The following is a 25,565-nucleotide window of genomic DNA, read 5'->3' as shown; positions in this document are numbered from 1 at the left end:
CCTTTTTCCATCAAATTGACGTATTAGAAAACTGAGAATTAATTTATCTCTACGATTATATATAAATCGCACTTCTATGATAAGAATTTTTTATTGGAATTGTTAAGTAGTCGCTGTCTTTAATTTCAAAGTATATCTTTATCAGACACTAAAATTAAGGCTTTTTTTCACCGCCGAAAGAATGTTTCTGTCATCGGATGACACGAATGTTCTCCGGTTCGCTGGCCGTAAGAGCATTGTCGCGGATGTTTCCGCATAACAAAGCGGCAACTTTGCTAGCGCTCCAGTTCTCGCGGATGCGTTTTGTTGTCGAATGACAATTGTCTCCTTTTCAGACGCCACGTGGCTGTCGACGAACTTCGGCATAATAGTGTGCATAGAGTGCAGCGGCATCCACCGAGACTTGGGCGTGCACATATCGCGAATACAATCCTTGACGTTGGATAACGTCGGCACCGCTCAATTGTTGCTCGCTCGACACATGACCAATCAGGCATTTAACGAAGTGATGGAAGCGACGTTACGTCACAATCTCAAACCGTCACCGACGTCGACGATGTGAGTAAACTTATAAAATTTTTGACGATGCGTACTCGTATCCATTAATTACACTCAACATTTCTCACATTTCCGTTTTATTCGGTATTTATTTTTTTGCTTTTTTAGGGAAGAGCGATACGAATTTATACGCGCCAAATATGTGGACAAGAGATATGTGATGAATACATGCGCGGATGAGCGCGATTTGCTTTCCGATTTAGAGCATGCTGTTAATAATCGTGACCTACAACAACTTTTGCAAGTTTACGCCGAAAACGTAGATCTTGCTGCACCGTTGCCAACATCGGTGAGAGCACTATTGAAATTTTTTATAGAACTATATCCGAGGATGATTAAGAGAAACAGCTTTTATGGTTGCAGAAATAAATAATAGCGATAGAACGTGTTCTAATCTCTTAATAATTAATTTCTCTTGTAATTATAATATATAATTTATGTCCAGATAATTTCTCTTTAGATTTAGAAAATAATTCATCTGATCATACAAAAAAAATTAAATTATTTTCCGCAAAATTCTATAAAGATCTATATTTATTTTGATTAGGACGTAGGCGAAACGGCATTACATTTGGCCATTCTGCGCGAGATGGGCAGCAGTTTGCACATTGTGGACTTTCTAGTGCAAAACATGCCTAGCGGCGGCATCGATAGGGCAACTATCGACGGCGAAACGGCGTTACATCTTTCTGCGCGGCATGATAGAGCGGAAGCAATGAAACTACTTCTACGAGCTGGCGCGGATCCTTCACATCGGAATAAACAGGACAAGACTCCGCTGGATATTGCCCAGGAAATGGGACACCATACCTGCAAAGAATTGGTAATTTAATTATTTTAACGAAATAAATACTTTTCAATTTACTTTTGCTTAACATTAACATTTTGATATATATTTTTTTTCACTTTTTTGTAATATTTTATTAATTAAAATACGCTTAAAAAAATTGCTTTCCTTCAAAGAATCGAAAAATAAAAAATTAACGCATTACTTTCAGCTCAGTCATGCTCTCCAGAGGCAGAAGACATTATTTGACAATGTAAACATTGACTGGAATCTTTCTCATGATGAGGGTTCCACGGACTTTTCTGATGACGAAACGATAATAGAGGACAGAGTGAGTGCATTAACCTCCAGTGCTAAAACAGACTAAATTACTATATTGATTCTGTAATTCACATATATATCTATCTAATTATATATTCACAATCGCAAATGTTTCTCTTGCAGAACGGATGCTTAACGCCTGAAAAGAAATCACGTAGCAGACCACCGTCTTACGCCGGAGGTGGTGGTACCGGATCGGGTGATTCCCCAGTAACATTGCGCAGTCGGAGTAGCACCTGCGATAGTTTACAAAGCGGATCTTCTCCGAGTGCCTCGACGAATCGCCAACAAATGCCTCCGCCGCCGCCACCACAAGCGAGGAAGCCTGTAGCTGGTAAGCTAACATATTCTTAATCTTAATATTTCATATATTACATAATAAATCTGTATTAAATTCACTATGATTTAAAATAATTAACGAATAAAGTTGTATTCAGCAAAAATAAATAATAATAATAGTTGATCACTCAATAGCAATTAAATGTCTTGCTTATCTTTAAATCCAACAAATTTTGACGCATTGAATGTGTATATATTATTCATTATTATATATTATTCATTATTATATTAATATTTTATATTAACAAAACAACTAAAAACAATGTTTTCTTTGTCGAATGCACTTATAATAATTATAGTAGCCTTGTAATCAACTTTAAATTTCTTCTCGTATTGCTAGTATTTTGATTATGTCAATATTTTCGCGCAGTTCCCACACCCATGGCGCCGGACATTTCACTGAACATCCACGGCTCGCTGAAGAAGCGGGTAGCGCCACCTCCACCGCCACCCACCGGAAATGCTGTTACCGCAAGCGGTGTTGTACTACCGTCATCGCACTATGGTACGCTACCTACGTTGGCTACGTCGACGCACAGTCGTACGACCAGCGAGCCGATTTTAGCCGGCCACACTTTACACACTCTACCGCATACGTTGAACACACTAAATAGCCAACATCATAAGAGATCACCGAGTGGCGACTCGTCAACCGGACACGGTACATTCGATAGATAAATCTCACAGGCGAAGCTTGCTGATATTCTAATTACTATATTGATGTGTATCTATCTCTTTCTGCGAATAGGTATGGATAAAATGAACAGCTCGACGCTGCAGAGACCGCGAAATCCACCGCCTCCAGCACCATCCGGCGTCACGTCCAGACTCAGCAATGGACGTAGCAGTGAATCTCTGAGCTCCATGTGCTCGGATCATGGTCTGGGCAATCCTATTCCGCCACCGCGAAAGGTAAGTTGTACTTAAATTGTCTCAATAGGAATTTCGCGATTTTGAAAAAATTGGGGAAAATATTGTTTTTATATACGAGATAGGTACCTTTCTTTTTTACTAAATGTAAGATTGCGTTTTCTTCTGAATTTGATACGTACGTCGTAGTTCATTGGCGATTTGAAAGCTAACGAAATACTAAATGAAAATTTATTTAGGATTTTGACAAGATTTATCTACATCGTTCTAAAGGAGAAGTTGAGCGAGTGTTTTGTATATTTGATCTCTGAGATTGTAGCTGCTTCAGCAAATGCACAAGATACCATTAATAATTCAATATATCTCGATGAAAAAATGACAAGATTCTTTAGCAAATATATCCTAACAAATGCAAAATATTAATAGATACCATTTTATGAAAAGATATATTCTTAAATATAATGAATATAAGAGTTGAGCGAATGTAACGTTTTGACCAAAATATTTCTAATATGTAAAACTCTCGCTCATATATGATTTTTCACTCCTCTAATTTATCTTCGAATGAGGTTGCCAGTGGTACTATTATACATTAAAATTCATGTTACATCTATATATTTTCTAACAAGTGTTTGATATCAACATTATACAACTATCGCACTATTTCACACCTTACCTGTTTGCACACATACCGGATGGCCGTTTAATCGAAGTTTATACTAATGCAGTAGGGGAAGGTATAACTAACAGGTTGTTTTCCTCCGTAGTGTAGTTTTCTCTCGTGCAGGCTTGAGTATTTCGCATATTGTAGTATTAACCATACGTCATGTACATCGACCCTTATTCATACTCATCTCGTTCATATTTACAATACCATATATATAATTGACCCTCGTTTATATTAATTGTCAACATAAAATAATTGAAAAATTTATCTAATGTATAATAACTAGAAAAATTATCATTTCATTTTATTCCAATCATTTCACTCATTGTCACTTCATATCAAATCATATATAAATAATCACTGCTAATTCGCTAATAGAAGTATTACGAGAAATAACGTCCCAAAGATAAAATACTAATATCTTTAACAGTGGATTAATTTTTACGACAAACATTACGTGTCAAAATCAAGTTTGAGTTTTAAAGGTATTTCGCGAAATATTTCTCGAGATAAAATCGATCAGTAAATTATTAAGAGAAGAATTTGCAGAATATCGAGCAATTTATTGCAAATGAAATAAAATTCGCTGCGATAAAATTTGAAATGAATACATGGTCAGATGTAAAATATTTACCTACGGTGTATGGATATCAGAATGCATGAATTTCAAGATCAGTGTGCTTTATGGTTTGTCATTAACCATTGTTGGTACAGCGAAGGGACCGATCCAGGCTAGAGAGCTACGCCGAAGAGCCTTCATCTTTGCTCCTAAATTTGAATCTGGTAAACATCAGTCATCCCACATTACCCAGCATGTTACACTTGAAATTACCTGCTTTTAAAAATGTAATCTCTGCAAAAAACGCAATCGTATCACATCGTGATAATTAACGATAAAATCTGAATTTATAAGAGCTTTATGCTCTCTCTGTCAATGATACTTTCAAGTGTAACACTGTTTTGCATGATCAATCGTTCGTATCATTATTTGTATAATGTCGAAGTTTCGGATGTGATATTTCCGCGTTATAATCATTTCGACCTTGCTGCAGTTGAAGTATAAAGATATTTCTTATCGGTTAAGATACTACTCGATCATAATAATATCTTTCTTCCGCAAGAACTATAAATATACTCTGTATGCATATTGGTCTTCTGACCGCTGACAATGTGAAATGCGTTGCATTGTGTGCAACTAACATCTATTTTTCTCGACCGATTTTCAAATCCTATCCAATTCGTTAATCTACGTGTGACTTTCTTAATAAAAATTGTACTTTTTTCATGACTTTTATGTAGCTAAACTACTTTCATATATCTAGGAAATACGAAAATGTAAAATATAACTGTAAATAATGATTTTTCGCATGGATTTCCCCGAATGAATTTATGTTTGGCAACACTTTAATGCATCTGTTATACTACTTCCTCCAAATCGTGATATATCCCCTTTAAAACTCTCTTATCGTAATAAGCTATTCAAATATTAAACATCGTATAACTAGCATGATGTTAATGTTTTATATTGGAAATTCTAGAATTCTTATATACATGTATATAAAAAATCACGTATGTATTAAAAATGTCAGAAATGTACATCACACACACAAAATTATTACACTTTATTAAAAGTTTGTCATATTTATATTAAAATAAAATTATATTTATTTATTATAGTCTGCTATATAACATTAGTTAATTTCGCGCGACTAATTTATTACTTCTTTTCATTTGAAAAAATGTAAATAATTAGAAAGTAAATTTTATTGAATAAAATTAATTATTAACGAATTAATGAATTTTAATCGACGCCGATGAAAGTAACTTTACGGCGTTTCACGAATTTATAATAACTTTCCTAGAATTTCCAATGTTTTTCTGGAGAATAAATATTCTTGCGCGCTTGTCGTCCCATGACAAAGATACAAGCAACAAAAAGTGCTTGCTTCTGCGAGATGACTGAAACGCGCACGTTAATTGTGATACTTGCCCGATTCTCATTCTACGACTTTTTCTCGTGTAGCCAACATCGTCCACCTTGACGGGTCTTCGACGCTGTCGAGCCCTGTATGATTGCGTGGCCGACAACGAGGATGAGCTGTCATTTCGTGAGGGTGAGATCATCATCGTGACGAACGAGCAGACCGACGATGATAATTGGATGGAGGGCGCGTTGGAACGAGCACCAGAACGACGAGGAATGTTTCCGATCAGCTTCGTGCACATGTTGCAGGATTAACATTCGGTAAGCCTCAACTCGTTAACGAGTGTCACGAGCACTGCCAGTTCGATGAGTGTCGCCAGTCTTGGCCGAAGAAGCTGGCTAAGGAAGCCGAGGGAATGAATCAACATGATGCGTTCAAGCAATCATCCGTCGTCTCTTCAGAACTCGACTGTCATAAACGTTCAGAGAAATGAACGTTAGGCATTGACGAACACCGTTACTAAATAAAGAGTTTAATCTGTATTTTAACTCTCGTTCCCGTTGCGTCTCGTAGAAAAACTGATATCCTTAAAAAAGAAGTCAAAGTGCATCAGTCGCGAGTAAAAGGGTGAAATTTTACACCGGATAATAAATACTTAAGAAAATTTTGAACAAAATTAGTAATATAGATCTTTTTGTTTTTAAACACATACGAAGTAAGCTTATAATTCTAGTTAATTCTTACTTTTTATTACTCTATAAAGAGAAAATGATTTAATAGCATACAATAATAAAATTTGATTTTATTTTAACATTTATAATTAAATAGTAAAATTGATGTACATTGGAATTCTATTTTTACTAATTAATTTATACTACTGTTGTATACATTTGCATAATTATTTGCAAATTTGAGTTTCATTACCACCCAAAGGTTACATACCTTGTTGACGATTTCTTGAACATTTAAGAACATTCTAAAATTTTTCTCTGTTACGTGTAAAATTATTTCTATTCATACAACAAGCATTCTCATCTTACAGTATTCTATGATTTTTTAAGTCGATCAAATATTAAATAGTAAATTTTAATTTTTGTTTTTGTCATGATCGATATATACATGTGACATATATATGTGATCCTATATTTTGTTCTAAGAAAATTACGAAATAAATATTAATTTTCTTCGATTTAAACAAAGTTAATAGACACCTTGAAGATTTTACACTGACAATGAGCTATATAATCAATACGTAGTACATCGTAAATTGTACTAACTATGACTGCGAAAAAAATGATGTTTAGTCGAGTATTAGTGTCTTACGCTGGATGACAATCATATCGAGACCTTTGAAGGCACGTGAATATTACAGTCGATAATGGATACTCGGGAATATCGTCTTGTCATCCAGACAGATATGATTACGCAACGGGGTTTACCTTTTCTCGAATTGTAATCTCTTCTCTCGTTTTCTTTGAAACATAAGATTAAAAAAAAGCTAATTGTACAAACGCAATGTCGACATTCACTGGTTTCCAATGTTTGTTGAAGAATGTTGTATCTGAAGAGTTTATACGTAGAAATCATATGTGGTATTCGTCTACTCATATTATATATGATATTCAAGATATATAATCTATAGTTAGAAATCCGGCTAACAAAGTATGATGTTGGAAGTGATATAATAACATGTCGCGCATTGCAGCGGCCTGGGTGTTGAAATCAAGGAGTTAAAGTAAAGATAGACTAAAGATGATACTGATTGTAATACTGCGCGACGCTAATATGTGATATATAATATTTCAAAGAGTGAATTATTGACACACTATGCATTGAAACGAATGAAATTATGCGTCGAACAACCTTTTCCATAACGAGATAAAATAGATTTGTCCGATTCAACGTATGTACAAGACGCTTCTAAAAAAAGAGAGCACAAACAAGCATCTATCGATAGAGAAAAACTTTAATAATAAATATATAACAATAAATAATTATATGTAGAACGCTAAAGAAATATATAAAGACTCGAATCTGCAGATTAGAAAATTAAGCTTTCACCACATGTCTGAAAAATCCTGTATAATACATTATCGCGATACCGAATGCTAAGAAAGAAAAGAGATACACAGTTCACAGTTTCGGTGTCTCAATGTCCTGTCTATCGATCTGGCGAACACTTCTTTTTTTCATACTGCCAATAATGAATCGATTTAACATAAGGATAAATGAAACTCTCGTGGTATAGAATATTGTATTTAAACTCCCTACATTTAGCGCTAAATCCTGATTCTCCAAATCTGAGATATCCAATCAAATGATGAGACAAATAAATCTCAGAATCAAACGACCAGATCTGACGTTAAATGTAAGGTACAAATACGAAATTGTAGTCTTTATAGCAGGGTGATTAAAATTAGCGTAAAAAAAGAAAAGGAAGGTAAAGGGGCGAATTTTACGATCGTCAAGCACGATATGTTACATACCGATATTGCATGAGACATAGTATTATTAGCATATTCGATTTTACATCGTTATAAACGAGTGTATATTTTTTTTGTAATGCCATACTACATGTTAGTCGATCTTCAAATAGAATAAGGTGAAACTGGTTATTAGCCGCCAAGCGTGCTACAAAAATGATGGAAACGTGTAACATGACGCGGACAGGCGGAAATCTTCACGTCGCGTTACGTTATTATTAATATTCTATTTGAATGTACGAGACCAAAGAGGATATTGCAAAAAAAGGAGAAAGTCGCGTTGAAAATGGAACATTTGCGAAGCCGTTTTATAATATTTTGGTAAAGGTTCTCGATCATTTTTCGAATGGCATGGAGAAGATTGTAGCAAACGCGATACTTTTTATTAATTATGTGATTATTTACTACTGCTGTCGATAAAATGGTTCCGCAAATAATCATGATTCAATAACATTAGTCTGATCGACGGGATCGGCGTGTGTACCTCGTGTCTTTATTATACGAATCGCGTATCGATGCTTGTGGGCACAGCACGAATAATTTCTTTCCTTACGATTATATTATAAGGCTTTGTACATATATAGACGAACGAAAGTAGAATATATACCGCTGTAACGCTATTAACTGTGACATTAATTTCTTAAGTGTAATCGATTGATTTAAACGTGTTAGGGTCGCGCAATATCCCTAACTCTTTCATTTAAAATATGGCTACAAAAAATTTCTGAACAGCAAAGAATATATCATCTCACGATTTTATTCCAATGAAGCTGAAAAAGGAGTATTTCTGTGAATCATATTACTTAAATGTAGATTTAGATATATTTTTTTCGAAGAGTTAAATGTTCACGTTTTATTTTTCCGATTGCGCTTTATCATTGTCGTGATAAAAAAATTATTAATCATTTTTATAGATATTCTTTCGTAATTCACAGTCTTCGTAAAACACAGGGAAGAAAATGAAAAAGGCTACAAGTGCCATTATTCGAAAGCAGTGTTTTTCACGTAAACTTTTACAGAGAAAATGCTCCGCTTAAAAAAAAAACATTATTTATTAATAATTTTTATTAATAAAATTCTAAACATAATATAAATGATACAGACAATATTACAGAATTTTCCATTCGAACCATCAAGTTGGGAATCGCAATTTAATAAAAAAATTTTTTCACGAGGGCATTCTTCGCGTTTTCCATTTTTTATTAATTAACTTTTTTCGGCAGCACCTATATAAATAAATAACATAAACACCAATGTAAAATGTCGAATGCAAGTTCGCGTGTTACCACATTTAGATCAAATAAGATTGTTCTTCAGTTTAATAAAAATCTTTGTAGATATCTTAAATACAACTAAAAGATTTTAGAGGAACAGAAAGTATAAAATTATGGCTGGATGCAATTTTGTTTTTAAGTCAAAGCGATAAAATATATAAGCTCGTCGGACGGACGATACGTAGTATTATATTGAAGTTGTATCTTATATATATATATATATATATATATATATATATATAACTTCTCTCTCGATATGTAGTATCTGTAATAAAAGAAAAAAAACGTTATCTACTTAATATTAGATTAACAGTCTTTCTCATCAAACTCCACGTTATCTTGGAATTCATCGACTTCTTCACAAGCGCATCAACATAGTATCCATTTATCTTCGGAATAAAATAAAATGCGTGTCGTCGATCTATGTAAATACGTGTATAGATAAAAGTAGAATTTCGTGTATGTGTGTGTATGCTTGATAACGAGAGGAAGCGTAAATAAATTGATGTTTATATTATACGAACACATATATTATATAGACACATTATATATATATTGAATTACGATCTAGACTTAAGAAATATGTGGATACTATTTAAATAATTGTATGATTCTCAACTGTATGATGCGATCGAGATCCTTTGCATTTCAAACTTAAGAATAATCGTTAGATAGATTGTAAGTATTTATTATTATTTTCTAGCCACTTTCTCTCGTATATTAAACGGGACGCGTGAATGTATAGTGAAAATGAAAGAGGTTCTTCGAATATTTGATACGAACAGCAAAATGCGTGGCTTGAACCAATGATTGCATCACTGTGATTAATTAAATTCTCTATCTCTGTTTAGCTCTGTCTATACTACAGCCAGAGTTATTATCCAAAGAGATATTTATGGGATGTTTTATAATCTACGTCAGCGCTTTTTAGCTAATTAATTTTCAACCAACGAAATGAAAATTCAAGAGAAACAAAAGATTAGCAAGACTTTCAGAGGTTTGTTATTCTGTGTCTATTTTATATAGAACCATGTGAACTAGAGCTTGACTGAGAATCGCGAAGAGAGTTTAATTTATCAAAGTGTTGATGCATTCTATCCTAAAGAGAGGAAATCATAATGATTACAAAGAAATACGAACTCAAGAATCCCTCTTTATCAGGGGATGCGGCATAAATCAGTTTTGTACTCGTATCTGATATTTTAATAACCTTGTATCGATATTGCGTATAAAAGAAAATGCATATTAATATATTAAATCCCTGCGTATATATACGTAGCCATTCCGTTAGAGATGGTGTGAGTAAAGAAGGGAGAACGATGACGATACAAGTCGATCGAACAAAATCATACGATTCTAGATATTCGGCGAACGCGTGTTGTGTTGCCGGAACAGGTCTAAATATTTATATATTACACGGAACGATAACATTGTATCGACGTTTACTATTATCTTTCACCGTTAAAACTGTGCACAACGTCTTCGAATGGGACGCGATTTCAAAAAATGTAACAAAAGAAGAAAATAAATGCTGTTTAGAGAACTACAAAATCAATATCATGCTCTTTTAATTTTATAAAATATTATTTCCTCAAAAACACTATTATCCTAATACACGATAAGAAATCCTAAGGATAAAAGATTATTGTATTCAGTAACAGAACATTTCTCTTCATATTTTGTATTAAATGTATCCCCTAATGTAAAAATTAAATATGTTAAAAAATATATATACTTAGAGAAAAAATCGCCAAATAAAAAATCGATCGTTTTTAAAATATTAACATGATTTCTCTATAACTATTTCTCTATAAATGAAGAATAAAAGATGTTTTAGATCACTTTCCACTCGTACTCCACTCATACATGCAATTAATACACACAGATACATCAATATTAATTGCAGTACACAATGCATGCGTATGAAAAATCTTTTATTGAAAAATGTTTTTTCACGCTACAACGTCAGTGTACCCTCGTCTATTCAACTTTTTTTTATAACAGTACAAAAATTGCATTTTTACAAGTTGCCCAGCTTACTTATATGACTAAGGTATCCCAGGGGTTAGCAATCATTTCTGACGAAAATTCGAAGGATCTTATTACTTATCTAATATTATCCGGAGAAGCTGCGGCAAAACGTGTGAACACTAGTATTACCCGGCGAGGGTGCGAATCCCTTCCCGCGCGTACAAGAAAAGAAAAAGCGTCTGGCGCGTCGCGCTTTCTCTTAATAAAGCAAATCAGTCGCTACAACACGTCCGGTCTTATTTTACCGCACCGGATCTAATTTATCATTTGCTATCTGGGCTATCGTATGGACATCTTCAGCCGGAAACTCGCATCGTCTCGTACTCGAAATCTCAATCGAGGAAAATCATTCTTCAAGAACTACTACTACAATTAATCGCGCAATTCTCTAGTATGCAAGTATCCGGCCAAAGGACATCCCGCGAACTTTTGCCCCATATATATTTACTTTTCATCTATCCTGAACCGAGGTCGACGAGCGGATAACAGAACACGACAAACGTGGAACATTTTATCACCATCCAAACTTTAAGAAGGGTGGCCAGAGAAACTCGATATGGATGTAACGAGTTAAACGAATAAAATGTGCACACGTATATGTGCAGATGCAATGCGAACTGGAAAATCGCAAAGAATTGAGTACAAGTGCTTTCAAGTATTTACACGTTAATAGAATTATACATTTATATCGTATTATAGTATGCAAAGCGAAGTATTTATCAATAAGCGTCGATTGTATAGTGGAAAAATTTTGAATAATCTTTTTGCGATTTTTTCTTTTTCTCTTTTTTACAGAATCCACGACTTCAGTAACCTATTTTTACGACTGTAATTTGCTATTAACATATATTAACATTTGTTTTATCGAGAGAAATACTTTCTTCATGTTATTTAATCGCAGCGTTCATTTTAATACATCGCTCCTTGTGATTTTCCAATTTGCGATTAAAATCATTTCATTTCAAATGAAAATTTGCTTATCCGTTCGTTATCGCTCGTTCATGCGCATCGCGCCTTCGAAAGCTACGAAACAATCGCCGCCGATAGTTAATTTTGAGCAAGACAGGTGTCCAGCGATCCTGACAACGATTGCGTGTGTAAATACTAAGTACACATGTTATACTATGCCGCGTTAATTTACCACAAATAACAATGATGATAGATTAATGATCAATTGGCAAAAAATTAACATAACGGCGGCTCTGATCCTCGGCAAGATCATTTTTTTTTTCTTTTTTCCTTTATCTCTATATGCATACATTTCGCGGATAAAATCTCTTTGCATCCTCTTTATTATAATTCAGGTCCTGCCTTTATCAGTTGGAGATTAGATGCTGCGCTTCGATTATAGATGAAATATAAGTAGTAATTCTACGTTGAATGAAATTCCTGATGTCGCTTAGGAGCAGTCTTTGAGCTTTTTCTTTACATTTTCGCTCGGATCGCTTTATTTATTGCGTGTATGTAACCGTGTCAACGTAAATGTATATATATATGTGTATATGTTTTATCGTGTCTCTATGTGATATCTGGCAATGTGTGTGTACGTAGATTTAATGTATAATTAATTAACTATAATTGGTAGAGAAATTAAAAACGTATTATTTGACTAGCTTTTGATCATCAGCTTTCTCTCTTGGAATTCGTAGAGTTTCGCGATACATATCATATAGATATATGTATACATGTATATAAATATAACTGATCAGATATAGTTTTGGTGCTGCTGCTATTGCCGCTGATCGAGAATAAAAATATATCGCGAGTGTGAAACGAAATAATGATTAAGTATAGGTATTCGTCTTGTGTGTACGGTTATTACTATAAATTACAATTCTTAGCAGGATAACCCTGGATTCGAGAAATCATCGCGCGGTCTCTTATATGTATTACCTTCTAGCAGAATATAATTATTGTTATAATAATCACTATAATATATACTAATTAACTAATTTTATATCCTTAAACTCGATATTCTCTCCCTTGCTTTTTTTTGCATCACTTTCGCTCTTTCTTTCTTCTTTCGCTCGCTCGCTAATTCTTAATATTTTGACAAGTTTTTCCATCTTCGCAGTCTTCCAATTATTCTATTCACGCGCGCACGAAATCCATACAAACGGAAGGATAGTGAAGCATTCAGGATTCTAAACCGACGGATCGCGGCGCGTGAATTATTCAGTCTTTCATTATTTTTTTTTCTTACTTCACGTAATATCGTAATAATCGGTTATTACTCTCACTAACATTACACAATTTAATAAATTTAATTTTTTTTGCTTGCACGAAAAAATATTATGCTATATTACTCGCGACGCTACTTCAACATGCTAAATAGATTAAATACGATGTATGCTTAGAATTTAAAGCCACAGATTTCGATGTCGCGCCACGGTGTATAGCGTCAGTCTGACCCTTCCCCCTCCCCCAAATTTCGCCGCTATTTTATAATATCAAATTTCTACATTTCTTATATACGCTCATCCCTTCCATGTAAGGCCCTTAATATCCATTATTGTATATTTACTCGCTTTACTTTTTATAATAGCTTATCATTTCGTAAAAACAAAAAAAATGAGATGAATCCATCAATCAAAATAAAGTCACGAGATCTGTGCGCAAACTACGAAGCATACACGCCGTCATACGTGCTTTCCGGTATAGTCGAGATTAAGTTTTAAAAGTATGCGCGGATTAACTTATGACAGAGTGTCAATTTTTTAAGCATGCTTGCTTTCTAGACAGAGTATAGTAATAGTAAGAGCGATAGATAAAACGGTAGCGATGTAAGATTGATAATAATGATGATAGTATGTAATAGGAATAGAGTAGTAATAGTGTGCTAATAATAATAGTAATAGGAGCAATAGTAGCGCTAGTAATATAGTGTGATAATGATGTTAATATAATGATAATAAAAATATAATATTACCACAATAATATATAGTAATATAATATTAAAAATAATTAAAATCAGTCGAATTATTAAAATGAATTATATTACGCTACTACAAAATTATCTAGTGCTTAAAATCAGATGAATTCCATTTTGAAAAATGGATAACATGAAAAATAATATTGCAAAACATTGCATGATGATGTAATATCATTTTTTCATTCTGTTTGTCTCTGTCTCTCTTGTATTTTAAATCGTGTAAGATACAAGAAAGAAAGAGAAGAATAAAAAAAATGATACTACATTTCCATATAATGTTCTGTAACATTATTTCTCATTTGAGAAAAAGAACTTGTTTGATTATAAACGCCAGAAGACGTAGTAACATAATGTAACTAATTTTTAATAAACTTATTAATCTTACTTCTTTTTAATTTTACATTATTATTATTATTATTATCATATTAATATTATATTTTCACTATAATGATAGAGATATTATATTTCTATTATAGTAATAATGATGTTGAATATTAGTAATGATAATAGTAAAAATTTTATTGTAGTGAGATTATATTTATATCGTAAACGTACTGATGTTGGATAATGTTAGTAATGATAATAGTAAAAATATAACATTAACATAATAATAATAATAATAGTAATATAATATTAAAAAGAAGTAAAATTAATTATTGAAAATGAATTACATTATGTTACTATATCTTCTGATACTTAAGATCAGACAAATTCCATTTCCCAAAATGGATAACATGAAAAATGATATTGCATTACATCGCATGGAGATGTAATATCATTTTTTCATTCTTTTCTCTCTTTCTCATATTTTAAATCATAAAACACGAGAAGGAAAGAAGAGAGTGAAAAAATTACATTACTATGCAATGTTCTGCAATATTATTTGATGTATTATCATATGTATATATATACTTTTTCTTATATATTTATATATATGGATGCAGTAATAGTCGAGGAAAGACTCTATCTTTCTAATAGCATTTGGCTTGCCAAATTCTGTCAATTAAATAGTACAATTGCATCAGATATAATAAAAAATATGATTTACACATGTGTGTGTGTGTGTGTGTTGTGTATGTGTAAAAGTCATTCGCTTTTCGAAGAATGACCTATCTTTATCTCTCTCTCTTTCACAATAATGTCGCACGTGTCGGACATTTTTTCGATTTGGTTAGGGCTATTAAAGCGTAAGTGTGTATACACGCAGGTGTTTGCATACAACAAAAGTATATCATCCCATCGAAATATCACTTTAAAATGATGACTTATGAATATGCGCGTCGTCTCGCTCGCTCGTGTATTTTGGCAAACAGAATTTTCTTCAAATAAATTTTCAGAATCGAAAATCTGAAAAATGTTCAGACGTGACTTACATTAAATCCTAGAACGCGAATATAGAAGTTTAGGCCTCGCCGAATCCGCCGATCGCTTGTTCGGTCATCCTCAAGCAAAGAGATTCCAAGCGAGAATTGATTTCCGGCTCCGTCGTTTCATTCGCTCCATTGGTAGGGTGCCCCAAAAAACGGTCCCGCTGCGGCGCGCTATATGCACGTTGCAACGTTTTTTGTAATTGCTGCAAAATAAAATAGTTAACATATTAATAAAGAAAATAAAATAAAATTTCGAGAAACTAGATTTTATTTTACCTGCAAACTGCTGGTCTCTTGTAGGCTCGGTCTTTTCTCGATTGTATGTATCGTACGCAAGTTGTTCGTATTCAAAGTATTCATATTCTGATTCTGATTATTTTGCAAATACGGCGAAGATATACTGTTTCTATGCGGAGTAATCATAAAATGGTTGTTGTGTAGATGGGTAGTGTGAATGTGGTTCAAATTTAAACTCGGCTTCCTATTGTGCTGTTGCGAATTGCCATACCTTCTGTTATTGTAACCGTAATTGTGTTGCCATCTAAAATTACGCACATATATTTCGAAAGTTATCTCAACACAATACATTAGACTACTTGTATTTTTTGTCGAGAATGTAGATCTCGTCTTACTTTGGAGTTGGTCGTGGATTGCCGAGTCTACTGCGCCATTGTTGCACTTTCTCCTTCTGATTCGGAGTAAAACAGTCGTGCTGCAATATCTTTTCCAAAATGTTGATGCACGCGCACAAAATACCGTCTTCTACGCTGTCCAGAGCCAATCTACTGCACACTAAATAAAGAAACCGATAATGCCGACGATATTTTTTTTCAATCATCTCTAATGGAATTTTAATAATAAAATTATAATGTAATATTCTTATGTACATACATTTTCCAAGCACTTTTGTAAACTGCGCAGGGATATCTTGCGGATCGTTCTCTTGACTCGGTTTCATAGGGGTGGCCAAGATTGTTTTGAGCTCGTCCATCGTATTAATAAGTAAAGATGGACCTTGCGAGAACGAAGTGTTTTGCATGCCATCGCGGGCGCTAGGTTGCACCAAACCTTTTTCCAGATTCAAGAGGGTATTATATCGTTGCTGCAGTTTAGCGATAGAGAGAGCCAGTTTATGTCTAGCACCCTTTGTAACTCCTTGTTCTGCCAATTGATCCTCTGTCAATTGCAGCATCTCCTCATAATTCATGGTAACAAATAAGTAACTGTATTTATGGAGGCGTAATGTTTTAAGCCATGATTGTACATCTGAAAGTGAAAAAAAAAATAGCTTAAAAATAAATATTCTTGTCATGAGAGGAAATGTGATTTGAATGGGATTGAAAGAATAATGTAATTAAAAAAATTCTTTGATTTAAAGACGTAAAAAGTTATTACATAAAACGCAAAACTATATACGATCTATAGAAAAAATGGACCTTCTTCCGATCTTCCTTTCTGTTATTATTTAAAAGTATTAAAATCGCATTTAAATTCACCTCTCATACCGCTCGCGAGCGAACGATTGGAAGCGTCATCCAAACGACCCTCGCTACCGCTACTCGCACAGGAACTCTGTGGGCTCAGTGGACCCAAACCGATAATATTGCCTATGTAAAAATTGTCATTTAAAAACGTGCCAACGTAATACGACATAAATTCATACATATATATTGGAAATTACTGGCATGATCTCCGGAAACACTAAAGCTACGCGGCTTATGTCTGGATGAATTATTTGTGTTATTAGTACGCTCGAAGACTTCGAGTTGATGCGGCGCTGGCACCGGTGGCGTCAAGCTATTCGAACGACGTTGACGAGGTTGAAATTGTAGAAACGTAGGAGCCGGTTGCGTATTAAATAGATTAGCCTGATCACTTTGCTGCTTAGAATTTCTTTGCCATGGACTCTCCCATCTTATCATGTGACAAAATTTAGAGATACATTAAAGATAAGATATCAATATTTTTAGTATCATTATTTCTGCCTGACTTACCTGCTTGGAGTATTTGGGTAATCTTCGAGACCGGTAATAGGCGGTGTACCACTGATACGATCTTCCAAATGTCTGAGCCATTGAGTTAAAGAACGTCTATCTTGATTAGTTATAGCTGGGTGTATTAGAGTGTAGCTCAAAAGCTGCTGTGTTTGTTCTGTAAATTGTCCCGTGCTCACACAATGACTCACTAATTCTGGTATTGCCTGTAGGTAGCTTTGTTTGCACTCTATATTCCCAGGCCTTAGTAAAGGTAAATGTATCAAGACTTGATTAATTGCAATTTCTGTTGACTCTGACATTAATGATGTGATATAAGCTGAAATATAAAATATTTTACAATGTTACAAGTATATATGTATGTATATATACAATATATATTGAGTATGCTTTATTAAATTATATATTATTTCATTTATATATTATTTCTAAATATAGAATGTTAAAGATTATAATTACTTGGATTATTGGCATTTATTTCCTTTATATCCAATTCAGACACAGAGTGCAGGGAATGTTGTACCGCTTGTGCGAGAAACCTTGCCTGAACTGCAGGTATACGACGCAAGAGTGCATAAAGAACAACAGTTTGTTCGCATTCATTCCATTGAGAGAATACACGAGTAAGTTCGCCAACTTGTTCATTAAAAGGAGCACCAGTTGTCCACTTCATTTTGGTTTGCGTAAAAGTTTTTCTCTCAATACAGTCTAAATCACCTCCAAATATGTATTCACAGTCTTCAAATAGTTGAGAATTGCCAGTCTTCTATTAAAAAAAAATGTAAGAAACAAGAAGTTTTCTCATTCTATCTTCGCACGATTAAGAAGTAGATATATACAAAAAAATGTAAACAAATTATTGCTTCAATATTTTAAGTAATTTTAATTTTAAAAATGAAATTTAGATAAAAAATAATATTTCAATAAAAGTTTTGACAAAATTAATTGCTATCATATTTCTTTCCTCTAAATTGCACATACTTTTACATAAAAAGACACCATTATTGGGAAAAAATAATAAGGAATTCATATTAGAAATAAAAATAGAAAAATCTAGATATATAAATTATATTGTTTTAAAAGAATAGTATTAAATTAAGTTTAAATAGAATCCATATTAGGAATAAAAATAGAAAATAAGATATATAAATTACTTGTTTTAAAAGATTAAATAGTTTTCCAACAATCTTGTTGAAATCGATACAGCTAGCCATTGTCATCATTGCCATCATATTATGCGTCTCGCAAAGATTTACATTTAAAAATCGAATTCACAACGCTGACAAAAACTTGTCAGTTCGATGATGGATGTATCGCGACGGAAGACTGTGAAAGACAGACCTGCAAGATCGCGCCGAATGTGAAAAATAAATTCCACTCACGTGGTCTCCGCTATTTTATCTCATCCGAACGTTAGATCTTCGCCAAGATATCATTTTCAGCGACTCTTATCGCGCGTTGAACGAGAGAACAATAATAGCAACAACTCGGCAGACGAGCAGATTATCACGCGTCATTTATCGACGCGTTGGTTTATCCGGCATGTTGGGATTCGGCGGGATTTTTCGCCCCGGAAATATCGCCGCCCCCGCGATTTGGATACACAAGGGGCTCCCAAAGCCCCAGAGCGACATAACCTCAAAGCCACCTCTGTGTGTATACGCCGATAAGAATTCCGCTGAGGTCAAGTTTGTTTACCCCGCGCGCGATGCGTGTGTATTTATAGCTTTTCCTGCTGCGATTCGTTCGGCGGTGCAATGGCATCGCGCGCGCGAGACGAAGAGCGACGTGGAGGGCGGACAGGGGAGGGGGAAGGCGCAGGAGCGAGGGGGCGCTTCGCAGGGGAGGGGCGGGAGAATGCGTCCGATAAGATACATCTCTTTCCTTCCTTTTCTTTTTCCTCTCCCCCGAGGCATCGGCGTCGAGACTCACGAGACCTCGTGCCGATACCGCCTAATCTCGTCGAAAATTCGAGGAAAATTCTCCGCATCATTGGGCCGAGCCCTTGTCATCGTCGCGCGTCACTGTATTTATACGTACACGAATACATCCTTCGATATCGCGAACGGAAGGGAGAGCGAGAAACCGGTAGCGAGGGAGACGGAAGTACGTATATACACGTTGGCGGGGGCGAAGAACGAAGGGACGAAAACAAGGGAGGAGGGAAAAAAAGAGGAGAGCAAAATTCGTGTTCGGAATCGCCAGCGGCCCGTGTTTGACTCGGCATCGTGTCTCTCCACCGGGAAGAACGTGCTCGATCGTCGACGAATCTCGGTGGAGACGAGAGGGGGCGAGGGCGACCGCCACTTGTGCGAATATCGCTACAATGTCGTCGAGGTACAGCGACGGAGCAAACAAACAATACGCCGCTTCGTGTCCGATGTCGCCGAGCAGGCACAATTCTCCTTCGTCCTTCTCCTCTCCCTCCTCGTCCGCGCCTCAAGCGCGATCAAGCGCGCCTCGGAATTAAAGGTGCGTTAAAGCGGACTTACGAGAGATAGTTTCCACTGGCACGCTCCTTCCTCCGGCGTGGCGACGACGACGACGAAGACGCACGGTTTACAGCATTTTACTCGCTGTCCGATGTCGGGAGAAACATCTATCCACCATGCGGCGTGGTGGGACTACGTGATCACACTGCTCCGCCGTCCGCTCGGGCTCGCTCGCGGCAGTCGCGGCGTCTCCGGACCCGAGGATTGGTTGTCGGGTCGAGCGCGACAGCCAATCAGGGCGCGTCCGCGGGCGCGGTTCGTTTGTCTCGTGAGTGCGTCGACCGCCCGTGGCGTGTAACGCGAGCTTGCCCGAGTTGTTTACCATCCGTTCCTTGGCATAGCGTATTCACATTTGGAATATGCTGAATTCGTCTTGAGAAAGGAGAGACGCATTTGGAGAGATTTTTATCTTCCAATTTTAAAGAGCACATTATGAAATGTATGCGACAATATATCTGAAAAAATAATTTCTCGAGAAAAAAATTCGTATGAGATGAAGAAAAAATAAAATTATATAATTAATAAATTCATTATTTTTTATATGTAAATCATAGGTATAAATTCATTTTTTATGTATAATAAGGCCGATATTACATTTGTCGTACGACAAATTTTTTAAGCACATTGATTGGCTGCGGGATAATAATTTTTTGAATCTTTAGAAACTTTCTATCCCGCAGCCAATCAACGTGCTTAAAAAAATTTGTCGTACGACAAATGTAATATTAGGCTAATTCATCATTCTTTATACAATAAATTTATCATTTTTTATGTATATGTCATTTTAAGTAATAAATTCATCTGATACACAATTCAGTTTTCTTATTTAAGAAGCATAGTATAAGATGATAAATCTTTGTTTCTTGTGCAACATAATTCGATAAGGATAGATTAAAGTTGAGCTTTCTCAATAAATCTTGATAAAGTCATAAGCACGATAAGAAAATTGACAGGAGCATATAATCATGTTGAAAACATGATAACATGATAATCAGTTGATTGTTAATTTAAAAAATGCGACACTGTGTTGAAAAGAATTTGTTGTTAAAATGATATTTCGTATATTTTTTTATCATACGTGATTTTCTTATTAAGATTTTTTAAAGAAATTAGGGCGCAATTTTTTTTATTTTTTATGCATATAATTATTATCTATCTTCCTACAGTACAGAACATAATTCTATAATACATATATACTATAGTTTGTATCAGTATCGTACATTTATCATCAAAAGTAAACAATTCTTGTTTTCTTTACATTAAACAGACCTTTGTTTATTTGGAAAGTATTCAAAGTTTTCAAAAGATGTGACTTTCACGAATCTTACAAAGATTTATGTGTGTATATGTGTGTGTTTTCTCAATTTATATCATATATTTATTTAAAGTAAAATTTTACTTTGGCATTTACCAAAAGGAAACCAATAAGGATAGCGAACATGAATAATTTAAAGTTTTAAATATTACTTATATTTACACACAATTACATGTGTTGATCTTGATTAACACACAACTTTAAACATCTTGTACATTATTGCTTCTTGAATTTATTGAAACAGTATAAATAAAGTTATGTAAAAAAAATATATGCTGTTCCATTTATATCTATATTGCACTCATTGATACATAGTTATTAAATATACTCACATATTATATATATATTTTCTTAATTTTCTTAACATACATATTTGTGTGAGCCATTAAATTTGGTTTATTAATGTTGTTTATAAAAAAATGTCAATTTGTTATAAATAATGTTTATTCTTATATAAATTTAGCAATTTTGAATAAAATATACAAGATGTAGACTCAATCAAAAAACATAAATAAGTATAGACTCTGTGAAACATCTTATAAAATAGGAACCATATTTACACAAAAAAGTTGATTGACATCTTATCACAATTAATTAGCGTCATCAATATTTACTTGAACAAGTTGGATACTAACCAAGAGTCTCTTCTAAATTGAAATTAAAATTAAAATCAAACAATTTGAAAATTGGCAATAACTTATTTAAGAATTACATTGATTAATCTTTAACATACACACTACTCAGTTAAATATTAAACACTCTCATTCAACCCATCACTCTCTGTGACAAGAGCTCGTTCCAGTATAACACGACCTTCCTTATATCGTTGCTGTTCATCTGTTGCAAATTCATATACCCATCCGAGTTTAGCGTCACAATTTTTGCAGCTGACATCTCGAACCATGTGTCTACCCGTCAGCATCACTCTATCCTGTACTTCACTATATTATAATCAGAATATAATACATATCATAGAATTCAGAGAAGTGTAGATAACTCTATGAATATAAAAATTGATATTCACATTTTTTTAACTGTCATCACTGTTATATATTTTCATAATCTAATTTGAATATCTTTTATAATGGAATAAGAAAAAACATGCAATTTAATAAACGAAATATGTCAGTGTCAGAAAATTGAGCATGAATACAATGCATATTACTTTTAAAAAACTATCACCTCATTATTCAAATTTTATCTCGCAAGAATAATTGTATACAAGCGAAGATAAAAAAACATACCTATAATTTAGATTGACGACTTTGTTGAAGAGAAAAGCACGTCCTGTGGCACCCGTGAAGCGTGTGCTTACGAGCTGTGACCTGTTGGTGAGATTGGTATCACAGGAAGCGCAGGAAAATAGACGATTGCCACCGATGTGCTCTAGAAATATTACTCCCATCTTGGAAAGCAACTTGAATAACTTATCGAAATCAATCGACAATTGGCAGTGTTTATTTAACGGATTAATACAAATCTCGCGCTGCAGAAAACAAAAGTCATCCAACGTTCAATGTTACCATATCTATTGTCCTGAAATCCGTCATACATACATCAAGAATAGCAGGTGTATACTAACATTTGAAGCAGGAGTGGGAAATGTTTTCATGATACGTCATAGAACACTGAAATATATATAGAGTTGAAACTCTTAGTGCAAGATGGAAGCGGAAACAGAGAGAGAGATACATAATACATATACATCGCAAGTCAAAACTATTTCTATTTGTGGCTGCGGTCAAAGTGACGCTGAGGATGCTTTGAAGCTGTTTGAAGCGTTTGATTGACCAATCAGGTTAAAGAAATCTTTACTCCTTTTACCCTGATTGGTCAATCAAACGCTTCAAAGCATTTTCAGCGTCCCCTTGACCGCAGCCTGTGATATATCTGTAAATATTTACAGAGAGAAGACTGATAGCGTTTTCGACTTGTCGGGTTCAATCGCTCCAAGGTAGTTTACTAGGCGTTATTGACCAATCACAGCCATTTTTTTGAAGAATGGAACCATATATTCTTCTAAAGAATGACTGTGATTGGTCAATAACATCTAGTAAACTACCCCGGAGCGATTGAACCTAGAGACCTATATCAGAGATGCGCCAATAGCGAACAGTTTTTGATTGGTCACTGTAAAATCACGTGGTTTTTCCGCCATCTTGTACCCCATGACGTCATTAATGACGTTACTGATGATGTTTATTGACGTTATGCTAATTGTTGCTTGTGTTAAATCTGAGTAAGATCTTGTTTTTTCATGTATTATGTAATATTATAAGTTCATAACATAATAATCTCAATTAGCTTACATAAATTTTTTTTAAATTGAGAAAGATTGTTTTGCTAGGAACAAGCACGGCTGTGTTACGTCACGTAAACTATAGATTTTCAGTACTGGCAGTGAATTTTGGAACGCAGCCCACATGTGATGTCAATGACGTCATAGGGTACAAGATGGCGGATAGAAATCGTGGTGGGGAGTCATTGGCGCATCTCTGATTATAGGTCTCTAATTGAACCCGACAAGTCGAAAACGCTATGAGAGATGTCATGGCCCGCTTTTAGGTGATCCCTAGAAGCGATACTCCCTCGTGGACATTAAAAACGTGGACATAAACTACAAAGCCAATGTCCACGAATGTTCTCAGAGGGTAACATATATGTCTCTCTGATAATATAAATAATATAAATAAAAATATAAATAATTTAATTATAATAATTTATTATATAAAAATATTAGTATGTTTTCTCTTTTCACGCTATTATTTATTTATTTATTTATGTGTCTTCTTTTTCTTCTCTCAACATCATTTATTTATTTATTTATTTATTTATTTAACTCGCTCTAAGTCAGTCTTAAAATGCAAAACTAAATATTATAAAATTTGACTTCGGAAAAGCGCGGTAAAACAATCGAATAAATTCAAATCATTAGCATAACAAAAGGTTCCGTGATACATCAATCGTTTAATAATTAATTTAAAATAAAATATACCTCTATAATTTAAAATTCCGCGTGTATATGTAGTATGTAAAATATTTCGGCAGAGAATTATCAATAATATCATGTTTGACCTTGCCGACGTATAGCAAGCGCGCTATACATGTACGACTTTGTCATCATTCGCACGATGACACTCGAATAATAAAGTAGTAGTGTGCAAAACGCTTCGTATATTATCAAATTCTTTTTCCAACCCGATCGTGACTAATATTGCAACATAATTCGTTATAATTATTATAATTAACAAGTATCTTTTGATTAAATTTTTCTAAAAAGCAAGTATAAATTAATTATTAATTAAACAATAGTTATATCACGAATTTTCATTACTTTAATTTTTGATCTTACGAGATTTGTATTTTATGCATATATACTATATGTACATACATACATCAACAGTACTAGTGCTATTCGCTCTGCTTATTACTGCTATATTATTAATTTTAATCTCGTATAAATGTGTTGCTCTTGTGATACAAAGTGCGAATTTCATATGATTATTCCGCGATCGAGAATAGCATGCAAAATGTCCCACGTATTAGACTATGGTAATTAATCGTATTCTACTAATTGTAATTAATCGTATTTATATATATACACGGATGAGTGCCACCAGAAAATAGTGAAGAATATATACAAGGGAGAAAAAAAAAGATCTGGAAAAGCATTGGGCAACGTACGGAACACACACACACACATATGCGGTAAGTAATTTTATTATTTATCATATTTATATATTATTTTCACACATAATAAACATTGTTTGTTCTTTTTTCATTGTCTGGATAGTGATTCATTCTAAATTACCATACAATATAACGTATATATAATATATAAGACACATATAATATATATAACATACATTCCAAATTTTAATTTCAAATATTTATAATTATAAAATAAAATAAAATATTTTTATACGAGATATATGAAAACTATGGATATATTAACATAATAGAGAGATACATTATAATATATTAATATTTAATTATAATAATATTAACGTTTAATAGATACGTTAGAAAATATTTTTTATAATATATTTATTTAGATATTTTATATATAAGAATTAAATTTTTTATTCATTACACTTTTTAAAAGTTATACTCAAAAAAAATTTTTTCGATAATTGTGCAATTGATGATATTAAATATCTGTTCAACGGACAAATAAAAATATAAATAGGGCGTAATAATTAGTTTC

At 33.8% G+C, this 25,565-nt stretch overlaps 3 protein-coding genes across 8 annotated transcripts in view; 1 reads left to right on the top strand and 2 right to left on the bottom strand.

Annotated features, from left to right (window-relative positions):
- Asap (ArfGAP domain of ASAP) overlaps positions 1-10,779 on the top strand; it is a 44,637-nt gene extending 33,858 nt beyond the window's left edge. Inside the window, exons 9-17 of one of the 3 annotated variants that reach the window (XM_083080647.1) lie at positions 336-558; positions 667-847; positions 1,106-1,381; positions 1,557-1,676; positions 1,790-2,000; positions 2,376-2,510; positions 2,754-2,917; positions 4,257-4,325; positions 5,566-10,779. In XM_083080647.1, coding sequence (XP_082936773.1) covers positions 336-558; positions 667-847; positions 1,106-1,381; positions 1,557-1,676; positions 1,790-2,000; positions 2,376-2,510; positions 2,754-2,917; positions 4,257-4,325; positions 5,566-5,781 — 1,595 coding nt within the window. In that variant the 3' untranslated portion in view covers positions 5,782-10,779. Of the gene's footprint in view, positions 1-335; positions 559-666; positions 848-1,105; positions 1,382-1,556; positions 1,677-1,789; positions 2,001-2,375; positions 2,667-2,753; positions 2,918-4,256; positions 4,326-5,565 lie in introns of all 3 variants that reach the window. The other 2 variants (XM_083080645.1, XM_083080646.1) reach the window with 2 other exon arrangements.
- A 362-nt stretch (positions 10,780-11,141) lies between these two features.
- Positions 11,142-20,207, bottom strand: Smg (sterile alpha motif domain containing protein 4 smaug). Of its 4 annotated transcripts, none has more exons than XM_083080640.1 (10): positions 20,044-20,207; positions 18,706-18,892; positions 18,011-18,317; positions 17,552-17,870; positions 17,239-17,471; positions 17,054-17,164; positions 16,449-16,823; positions 16,190-16,349; positions 15,834-16,098; positions 11,142-15,760 (listed from the first exon to the last, which is right to left on the bottom strand). In XM_083080640.1, exons 2-10 carry the CDS (start codon positions 18,781-18,783, stop codon positions 15,590-15,592), a joined length of 2,019 nt encoding a protein of 672 aa, XP_082936766.1. In that variant the 5' UTR covers positions 18,784-18,892; positions 20,044-20,207; the 3' UTR covers positions 11,142-15,589. The 4 variants fall into 4 exon arrangements, with proteins under 4 accessions (XP_082936766.1, XP_082936767.1, XP_082936768.1 ...); XM_083080641.1 differs by having other exon boundaries at positions 18,011-18,314; XM_083080642.1 differs by lacking the exon at positions 18,706-18,892 and having other exon boundaries at positions 20,044-20,206.
- A 962-nt stretch (positions 20,208-21,169) lies between these two features.
- Yippee (yippee zinc finger protein) lies at positions 21,170-22,948 on the bottom strand. Its single transcript, XM_083080644.1, has 3 exons — positions 22,603-22,948; positions 22,092-22,299; positions 21,170-22,005 (listed from the first exon to the last, which is right to left on the bottom strand). Exons 1-2 carry the CDS (start codon positions 22,761-22,763, stop codon positions 22,110-22,112), a joined length of 351 nt encoding a protein of 116 aa, XP_082936770.1. The 5' UTR covers positions 22,764-22,948; the 3' UTR covers positions 21,170-22,005; positions 22,092-22,109.
- Positions 22,949-25,565: the final 2,617 nt, after the last annotated feature.

This window comes from Camponotus vicinus, unplaced genomic scaffold (assembly GCF_025532165.1).
Source record: "Camponotus vicinus isolate PSW18456_S1 unplaced genomic scaffold, iyCamVici1.0 SCAF_10, whole genome shotgun sequence".
Taxonomy (NCBI): Eukaryota; Metazoa; Arthropoda; class Insecta; order Hymenoptera; family Formicidae; genus Camponotus; species Camponotus vicinus.
This window is presented reverse-complemented; position numbering and strand designations above follow the sequence as displayed.